The sequence below is a fragment of the Lonchura striata genome, chromosome Z, assembly GCF_046129695.1.
Source record: "Lonchura striata isolate bLonStr1 chromosome Z, bLonStr1.mat, whole genome shotgun sequence".
Lineage (NCBI taxonomy): Eukaryota > Metazoa > Chordata > Aves > Passeriformes > Estrildidae > Lonchura > Lonchura striata.
The window spans coordinates 86,320,891-86,331,042 of record NC_134642.1 but is presented as its reverse complement, the minus strand read 5'-3'; the positions used below and the strand labels follow the sequence as shown (position 1 = coordinate 86,331,042).

At 48.4% G+C, this 10,152-nt stretch overlaps 1 protein-coding gene across 2 annotated transcripts; it reads right to left on the bottom strand.

Annotated features, from left to right (window-relative positions):
• Positions 1-3,852: 3,852 nt before the first annotated feature.
• Positions 3,853-9,344, bottom strand: ZCCHC7 (zinc finger CCHC-type containing 7). Of its 2 annotated transcripts, XM_077790467.1 has the most exons (4): positions 9,241-9,333; positions 8,656-8,695; positions 6,246-6,344; positions 3,853-4,569 (listed from the first exon to the last, which is right to left on the bottom strand). In XM_077790467.1, the coding sequence occupies exons 3-4, from the start codon at positions 6,253-6,255 to the stop codon at positions 3,872-3,874; spliced, it is 708 nt and encodes a 235-aa protein (XP_077646593.1). In that variant the 5' UTR covers positions 6,256-6,344; positions 8,656-8,695; positions 9,241-9,333; the 3' UTR covers positions 3,853-3,871. The 2 variants fall into 2 exon arrangements, with proteins under 2 accessions (XP_077646593.1, XP_077646592.1); XM_077790466.1 differs by lacking the exon at positions 8,656-8,695 and having other exon boundaries at positions 9,241-9,344.
• Between the last annotated feature and the right edge of the window lie 808 nt (positions 9,345-10,152).

Below are 10,152 nucleotides of genomic sequence, written 5' to 3'. Positions count from 1 at the left end.
AGAAAGCCATTTCAAACACTGATAGTTCACAAAGGACATTTCCTTTTTGACAGACATAAAAATTAAGTCAAATTTATCGGAGACAGCTATTTCCATTCTGACTCTGTAAGCTGCAGTTGCTGCCACTAAATAGAAGACTCCTTCATTATTTCTTAGAGAAGAGGCAAAAATTAAATGGTTTCAAATTAATTTTCCTTTCCATTTCAGACATATTGTTGTGTTTTCATTCACTAAATATTCAAACATGCTTTTTTTTTTTTCTCCTTTTCATTTTACAAGTGTTCTTTGGAGTCAGAAGCAGCCACACACCACAAACTTGCCAAGCCCAGAATGCAATCATATTCACACCCAGTCTCTGAGAAAGGGGCCAGGCAGGCAAAGGATATAACAGAGAGAAGATAAATTGCTTTTTGTACCCCTTAGTGGCCGGACATCAATGCTGCAACTCTGAAAGCTGTCTTTCCCAAAAAAGATTAGGATTGCAGCTATTCATGGAAGAAGAAATATGTTAAAAGGAAGGTTTTAATGAAGAAATGGATGAAAGACTTCCAACTACAGGAGATTAACGTTCTTATCATATAAACTCTTACTGGAAAGCGGAGAAAAGGGTGGGAGGGGAGAACACTCCTCCAAAGACATGGAAACTCTGACACTGAAAATGAATTTTCTGCATTTGTGCATGGCACAGTCTGTAACGGTTCCTTTTGCACACTTTATTATGGACTCCTAAACTTAAAAAAAAAAAAGGAGTGTAGACTACACCACAGACCTAGATTTGCTGATTTACCCATTTTTGAAACACCCTGTGAAGAAAGTAGGACCCTGTTAGCACAGCAACCAGCAGCATCATCATCAGGCAGTTTTCTGACAGTCACGCCAGGAAAACACCACCAGCAACAGGTGGGAACACACAGGTACCTGGGCCTGCCTTTTGGCAGGGAAAAGAGGAACTTTACAGAAATACAAGCAAAAATATGCTGTGGCTTAGTGTGGTATTAGACAAGCAAAACCAAAACCTGAAAGGCACCTAAAACCATCGGGAAGGAAGCAGGGCAGAGGGGAGGGAAGACTCCCGTCTGTGCAGGGAGCACTGGCACTCGTGGACCAGCCACAAACCCATAGGATGACAGGTGAGGACCAGAAGGTAAACCTTCATCTGCCACTCATGCCCCACAGCCAAATGACTTCTTTTTTCTTCACAACAGATACTGGAAACTGGAGCTGGAGGGCTGCAGGGGGCAAAGACTTTCTGAGCACTAGAGGTACCAGGACTGGATTATTTATTTATTTATTTAATACTCCACAGGGAATATTAAAATAATAATGCTGTTAGACAAGAGCAGGTTAGGCAAGTGAGGTGTAGAGGAATGAACAGAGTGAGATGTGCTCACTTCCTTCCCTTAAGGAGCTGCTTCTCACGCAGTGGAAGTTCAGCATCTCTGCTGAGAGGCTCAGATGTGAAGACAGACTCATCAAATGACTGACACAACCGGCTGCTCTCACCACCACAGGATTGCTCACATTTCAGTTCCCTTTTCCACGGGAAGCAAGCTGGACACTAAACATCACAGCACTGTCACAGGAAGTCAGTCCGAGGTACAGTCACAGGCAGCTCCAGAGGAGAAGGCAAAGGCAAGGCTTCCTGAGTTCTTACACACTATGATCATCCCTACTGATACAACAGCCTCTAAAATTGTGATTCATGTATAGTTTTGCCACCAAAACACCTACCTCATTCTCCAGAAACCCTGAAAACAGAACTGTGCATGTCCCAAAATATTTTACATGAATGAGCAGAGAATGTCTCTGAGATGGTAATTTGCCAATATACATATTTTTAAAATACATTTCTTTGAACTGAAAAATTTTATATTGATGTTTCAGCAGAATTATTTACAGAATCGCAAAATCCCAGAATGGTTCTGGTTCCAAGAGGCCTTAAAGATCACCTTGTTCCAAACCCCTGCCATGGGCAGGGACAAGTGACATATTATTGTCTATAGGATGAGAGATACAAGCTCAGTAAATAAATTACAATTACTGCACATTAGGAACATCTATAGCTTCTCTTCCCCTACAACTATTTTGATGCTGTTTTGTTTTTTCATTACACACACACAACACAATTTATTCTAAGCCTATGTCTTTGCATGGGGATCACGGTGTGTGTTAGAAAAGCAGCACTGAACCAAGCTTTTGTGCACTAGAGCTACTTGAATTCCACCCACCAGAATCTGGAAGGGTTTGGAGAAGGTTCTGGCCTACTGTTAAGAACAAAACCAGAGCAGAAGAGCAGGTGTATTTATGACCTCGTATGACTGCCTTTGACTACCCACTAAAACATCACAAAAACTGTTCCTAATCCCTACACTCTACAAAACAATTTTAGTTCTGACCAGTGTGATCCATTTACATAGTGCAAGGAAATTCTAACCCTGTTGTCCGCTCTGTATGTGGCTGGCTTATTGCCAACATTCACTGTGAACCAGAAACATTACAATGTTTGTCACAAAAATGTGGCGTAACTGAGCAAAAACTGCCCCCTGGTACCAAACATCCATTTGATTTTTAACAGCCCCCTCAATCAGCACTGGCACACCTGCAACACAACTCTTAGAAACTTTTATAGGATTTGCAAGGAGGAAAAAACTACATGAATTCCAAACATGGCGTGCTTTTTAGGGCCTCTGATGGAGTAACAGAGTGCTTTACGTGAAGTCTGTGCAGACACAAGCTGTGCTGGGCTGTGCAAAAACACACACAATTCCAGCAGAAGGTCATCAAACATTTACGGTCTGGAAATACGTGTTTCATCAAAGAAGGCGGCGAAGCCTATTCCTCAGCTCTTCCCTCTCAAACAACACAGCAGCAGCGTGTGAACAGCAGCATGTGAACTGTTTATACTGTTTATATAACTGTCAAAAAACTGCACTGAAGTCAGCCTGCAGATCAGTGTCACAGAATGCTCCATGTCATGCAAAACCTCCTCATATCTGCACCAAATAAAGTTATGGCTTACATAGTTTCTTAACTTCTTTCAAAGTATGGTCTATTTTACTTTATTTATAAACTTCTCTTCTTTATTTCTTTCTGCAGCCTTTGTCTGGGTCATGATTTCCCTCTATCTGGCAGAGGGCATGGTGTTCCCAGTAATGGCCTTTGTGCTCCAGGAAACCAGTGAGCAAGAAGAAATCCTGGCTAATCATGCAGCAGAGGTTGGAGTTGTTGGTGACACAGTGCATGTTACACACAATGGTTTTTACAGACACCTGCCAAACTGTGGCACTGACCACACCATTATGGACCTTCTTTGCTGCAATGTGGAAGAATGTTCATCAAAACACCAAAATGTCAGACTTTAGGAGCTGGGGAGACACCTCTCTGAATTCAGTGCAGAATCCACATGGGAAAAGTCAGACAACTTCAGATGAACAGCCCAAACTGTCAGGAGTGCTGAGGAGCAGATACCTGCTGAACTCATGCAGGGGAAATGCTCAGCTCTCCTCTCTGCCCCTTGCCTCCTTCCTGTTACAGCTCATTGCTGTCCTGAGCTGAAAGGTCTCTGGTCTGGCACTTCTTATAAGCTCTCAGAAACACAAAATACTTGGCAAGGTTGCAAAGTTCACCGTATAAATCACTCTGATATTAATTCTAAATTTCTACCAGGAAAAGATCTGTTTTCCTTCCACATGCCATGCTGCTGAAATAAAGGTATTGAAATGGTACAAATAAAAACCATTTAATTTACCACAGCTTTGCATCCATTGTCATGAACTCATCTGCTTTCCATTCATCTTTCAAGTACTGGTATCAGTGTTGTGACAGACAAATTGCTGTCCCCACTCAAGAACAAACAAGCCAGTAAAAAGCACTAACCTTTCCTGATAGTAGTGGCACAGCCCTCGAGGTTCAACATGATGTCTCCATCCGAGTCATCAGCACCAGCTCCCAGGAGCATCCAGCTTTCGATGTTATCGCTGTCAGAGATCTCCTCCTCCGAGCTGCTGTCTATCACCAACACGTCCTCGATGGCTGAAGGTCCAGCAGAAAAGGCTGGGGCAGGCCTCCCACTGCTGCTGCTTCTCTGCCTTGGGGCACCCACGCCAGACTCAGGGGGACATGGGGCATTACATCCAGCAGCTCTGGTGTGATTTGGTGTGGATGATACAGGGGGGATGTGTGTTTTACCTTGAGCTGAAGAATATCTTCGCTTCTTTGCCTTGCTTTTGTATATACTGTCTTCATCTGGGGTATCAGACAGGATGATGATCTCTGGCTCATCTGAATGCTGAGTACCAGCACCAGTGAGTTTCTCATCTTCATCCTGTTTCTCAGTTAGACCTGAACTTTCACCCATGGCTTCTCCAACATCAGCTTCTTCATCCATTTCCAGTGTGCTGATTTCTCCAAGGTCCTGGGAGTAGTGGATCTGGCTGTAGAGATGAAACTCCACCTCACTATCAACACTCTGCTCACTGGATGACTCAGGATAAAGTTCATCTTCGTACACTTCAGTATTCTCAAGATCACCATACCCAGTAAATATTCTGGAAAGTGAAGAGTCTGAGTCTACAAAAAATCAAACAGTAATATCAGAATGGTCACATGTCCAAAATAAGTGATACCTTTCGTCTTCTTAAAATTGCTCAGGTGAGTCGTAGAGCTCTGCACTCAGAACATCAAACTGAGCAGATTTAACAGCCACCTTTGCTCAAATGTGGAACAGCAAAAGCTACTTCAGGATGCATTTGCATTAACCATAACTACTACACCACCTCAACTGCTTTGGCTTCTGGAAGTGGCATTTACTGAGCTCCCACACCAGGGAGGCCACCTGGCTGCCCACAGACCACACCCAGAGTGCTGTGTACTCCTTGGGCCCTCCAGACTGGAGTAAATGCAACAAAGAGCCACTAAAACCATTAAGGAATCACAACATGTATCATAGAAGGTCAAGCTGGCACTGTACTGCACAGGGAGGCAAAGCTCAGAAGGATTTATCCACACTCCCAAACACCAGGAGCAGGGGAAAGAAACTAGACAGAACCACCATGGTACTGCCCAGCAAGAACTTGAAAAGGAGCACAAAATAAAAAATACAGAGAATTCCACTTAAATGTAACTCTTTTGCCCAGAGAGGCTGAAGAGCCTCCATTCTTGAGGACTTTCAAACCTCAGCTAGGCGCAGCCCTGAGCAAGTGGCTCAGGTCACTCTGCTTTAATTCAGGGCTGAAATTGCCAGGGGCTCCTTCCCACCCCAGCTGTCCTGTGATCCCAGCCCAAGGATGAGCGTGTTCAGACCTCACAGCCTGCTCCTTTGCAAGACTGGTAAAACAGGGACGTTCTACAGTCACCCTGCCTCCTGGAGAGACTACCCTACTTCGTGTTCATGACCACATGAAGCACAGAGTACAGGACATGGAACACTTCCTCTAAAAGTCTGCCTGAATTTCTGCATTACAGTTACTCTCATGGAAGACATCCAGCTTTTCCAGACATGAAAACTGCCAGATGAAGTTCAGCTTTTTGGCTGGTTAAGAAGAGTTGCGTGTTTAAATCCACTTAGCTGCACAAACACACAAAAATTCAGATTTGCAAGATTTGTACAGATGAAACTTGTGTGATGATGGTATTTAAAGAGCCCCCAGGTTCCTGTTATGAAGGCTCTCCGCTCTTACCCAGGTTCCTAAGTAAACATAACATCTAATATGATAAATATATGAAGAACAAGGTGGTAGTAGGCACAATAAACCTACTTTACACCACTACCTAGCTTTAGATGCTGTAGAAAGGAAGAAAAAGTACAATGGCACCTTCATGAATGGCTGTACTTAGAAAAACATTTAACAGACCAAATGAAGACCCCAAACTTCAACATTTTTGTCAACTTCACACAAGGTCCCTGTTTCAAACAGGTTGGAGCCTGTTCCCAACGAGAACAGAGCTCTAATCAAGCACATTCACAATATTAACGTGGTTAATATTGGTGGTTATGAGGTATGAGAGGAGGCCTTCAGCAACGCAGGAAAGTAACAAATCCTCCTGAAGATGCTGTGTTTGGAATCCAAGTACTCCTTCCTCCCTTTCTGTCACCCAGTGGATAAAGTCACACACAGTCAGCAGTGACCACTGCTAAAAACTTGCAGCTGAACAACACTGATGTCTCCCAAGCGTCCAGGGAGCTGACTCACGGACACTTCACAGGGCAGGCAGCAGCACAAACAGGCAGCCAGCACTCCACTCACTTTGATCCATCCTTCTCAGAAGGTCAAACAACAGCTTCTCCTCTCAGCTCGCCACGTGGCTGGGATGATGAAAGGCTCTTCAGCATGTACACCAGGCCACTGGAAACAAGAAACATCCAACATCAGCACCACAACACAAGATGAGGACCACCAGAGCACCAATCTGCTGCTCACCATTCTCACACTCAGTCCACAGCCATGCCAATCCTCTTCAGGAAAGAGAAACAGCCATGTCAGGTATCCCACACCAAAGCAGGCACAAACAGCCTCAAGGAAAGGGAAGAGAAGCTCAGCAAAGTCCTGCTGCTTTTCAGATTGCCAGGCTGAAGCAGTCTCTCACGAGTTCACACAGGTAACGCAGAGAAAGGCCTGATCACAATTTCAGATTTCCTTTTGCTAGTGAAAAGTTTAGACTGTGGGCAAACATTCTTTTCCATGGAATCATTGAAGAGTTTTGTCTGGAAGAGACCCCAAGGTCCCTGTTCTCTCAGCTGTGCTCACCTTTAAGTGGCACACACACCCATCCTGCTTCCAGCTGGGCTATCATAAAGACACTCCTCACATCTGAGTGTGAAGAACACATTAAAAATATTGGTCCTGATCTGATAGGCTGCAGGGAGCAGCAGCACACTGACACACCCTGCTTTGGAACTCGATTACCTTAAAAAAAAAAACAAACCCAAACTTCAAACCCCTGGCAACAGTAGAACCTGATCCCTCTATCAAGAGGAGGTGCACTCCTACCTGAACCCAGAGCACAACCTTCCTCAAAAGCACCTGACTTCCTCTCAGGTAGCCTTGAAGCAAGGACTACCTTCAAATTCAAGTAAAGAGCTACCAATGTTACATTTACCAATGTTAAAATTTAAAAAATCACAGATATCCGAGTTCCTTCTAGCCATTTCCAAGCAAAACTGCAAAGGGCTGCAGCTGGCAACGACAGGGATAATTTAAAAAAGCTGCTTGCCAGCATTTTTCATCTGAACCACTGGGAATCTGACATCCCACATGTGATGCAGCAGCACCAGGCAGTCAAAAGGGAGATGCCACTGGCAACTGGAAGCAGGCAGGAAGAGCAAGGCCAACGAGCCAGAAACAACAAAGAAGTTAATAAGAACCCCTCATCCAAAATGCCCAAGCGGCTTTGGGTCACTCAGGTCTCTCCCAGCTGCAGAAGGGACTCTGGAATAAGAAGCTCAGGACAGTCCTGCCCATGTCATTCCTGGTCACCTACCTCAGCTCTCCCTGTCAGCCCCTTCTCCCCACTGCTGAACTTCTGCTGCTCTTGCTTTCTCAGCTTCTAGCAGCTCCCAGACCCCATCATGCTTAACTCCAAATACTGAGATTTCTTAAAAACTTCTAAACGAAGACTAAAACACAGAGATTACTTCTTCAAGTGTACTGTTCCCATCACACATCATCAGCCAATTCCAAATATTTCCTTGTTTATCTCATTCTCTGCTTGATCTCCAGTCAAATCTAACCCGTTCTGATACTGGCTGCACTGAGCACAGAGAAGCAAACCTGCTCTCTACTGCCTTGGAAGGCAAAACACAAGGCTGTCAGGCTGTTCCAGACAGCAACAGCAAAATGGGAAAGAAAAAATGGGAAAGAAAGCTCTTCCAAGAAAATCACCATGCTGTCCATCTAAACCCAGGGCCAGGCACCAGGGCAGTAGGAGCCAGCTTTAAATGTAGTTCAGTTTGTGATATATAAACTGCCTGATGCTTCAGACTGCTGTGACACTGCAAGGGCACAGACAGAATGAAATGACGAGGAACTCAAACGTTCCAGAGCACGTGAATGAAACCCTTCACTTCAGCTGCTGTAGCTGCTTTTGCACCCTGCATTGCCTGGATTCCATGACAGAATTGTCTTTATGAAGCTCATGACTGCAATGAAAATCACATCTCGGAAGATGTGAAAATGTCAAACCTAAACGCATTTATAAAAATCTACCCAAAGATGTATTTATTAACAGAGGCCAGTGTCAGGAGGCTATTTCTCTTCCCCTGCTTTGTTTCTGTGCCCAGTGTGATGGCAGCCTGTCTGTGCCTCACAGGGGCACCACGTGGTTCTCAGAGCAGGTGAGAAAGCCACAGCCCTCACCTGCTGCCCAGGTGAGACTGCAGCTGTAGTCACCTGTGGCTGCTCTGTCTGCAGTGGAGAAGCCCTTGCAGAGGAACATGGAGAAGTGTCAGGAGGAAGGCTGGGAGCAGCCTCTGCCCTCCTTTCCGACAATCTAACAGTGATTTTTGATTTTTGGCTAAATACTGAGATGCAAACCCCACCCTTGTCCCATTTGCTCTCTGAGGAGACACAACTGTTCTGGACTTTCTTTAAGTGAAGTGCAAAAGAGAGAAGCAAAGCTTTGGAGAAGAAGCCAGCATTTTTGTAATGGCAGTTGTACCTTCAAGAGATCACAGGAAGATCTCTTCCACACCCAAACCCTGGAAAATAACAAAACATTTCACGTTTACTTCAAGCTTTCAAGAAGATTTCTTCCTTCCCACAGGCACTTTCCGAGTCATGTTTAAGAGCAGCACGCTTTTCCGGGGATCCCAGGGCTGGAGGTGGTCTGGTGGGTGTGAACAAGTCAGGAACGGCGATCCCGGGGAAGGGGAGGGACATCCCGGGCCAGGGATGCACGCTCCGAGCACCGGCCGAGGGAGCAGGCGGAGCCCTCCTCCGGAGCTCCAGGGCCGCTGGGCACCGGGCTTCTTCCCGGAGGGGACCGGGACACGCCGCAGCCGGACGCTGGGCCAGGATCACGGACACCGGGGCCGGTCCGCGATCCCAGACGCGCAGCAGCCGCCACGGGACGGGGGGAACGCGGAGCGGGGCCCTGGGGAGCGGGGTCGCGGTCGAGCTGGGAGGTGCCGGAGCCGAGTGGGGCCCGGTGCCGGTAGTAACAGACGATACTCACTGCCGATACCGGAGCTCGGTATCAGCACTCGGTAACGGGACGGACGGACTGACCCCCGCAGTCACCCACCTCCTGTGCCGGTGCCCAGCGCCAGGACTGCCCCAGGGCCGGTGCTCCGTGCCGGCCGCGCCGGGACCCGCCGGGCAGGAAGTGGCCGCGGCCTGGCCCCGCCGTCCGGCCACGTGCTTCCGGCCACGCCCCGCGCCGCCGCGGCCCCGCCCCGCCCGCGCCCCCGCCCCGCTCCCAGAGGCCCCGCCCCACTCCCAGAGGCCCCGCCCCACCAGAGGCCCCGCTCCGCTCCCAGAGGCCCCGCCCCACCGAGGCCCCGCCCCGCTCCCCTCAGCTCCGCCGCGGCCCCGCCCCCAGGCCCGGGGCGGGCTCGATTTTGGGGAGAATTTCCCGAAAATCGGGTCTGTGGGGGGGATGTGCCTCTCCAGAGCCTCGCGCCCCGCCGCTAGCACAGTCCTGTGAGGGGACCGCGTGTCCTTGTGCGGAGAGGACAGAGCCCGCGCCGGGCGCCGCGGGTGGTGTGATCCGAGAAGAGACGGGCTGGGAAAGGATCTTAAAGTTCATCCCGGTCCTCCCATGGAGGGGACCGGGACAGGGACAGGGACAGGGATAGGGACAGGGACCGGGACAGGGGACAGGGAACGGGACAGGGGACAGGGACCGGGAACGGGACAGAGACAGGGACAGGGACAGGGAACAGAGACAGGGACAGGGACCGGGACAGGGGACAGGGACCGGGAACGGGACAGAGACAGGGACAGGGACAGGGACAGGGACAGGGACAGGGACAGGGACAGGGACAGGGACATGGACCGGGACAAAGAACAGGGACCGGGAACGGGACAGGGACAGGGGACAAGGGGACAGGGGACAGGGACAGGGACCGGGACGGGGACCGGGACAAGGACCGGGACAGGGACCGGGACACGGACAGGGACAGGGAACGGGACAGGGACAGGGGACAGGGACCAG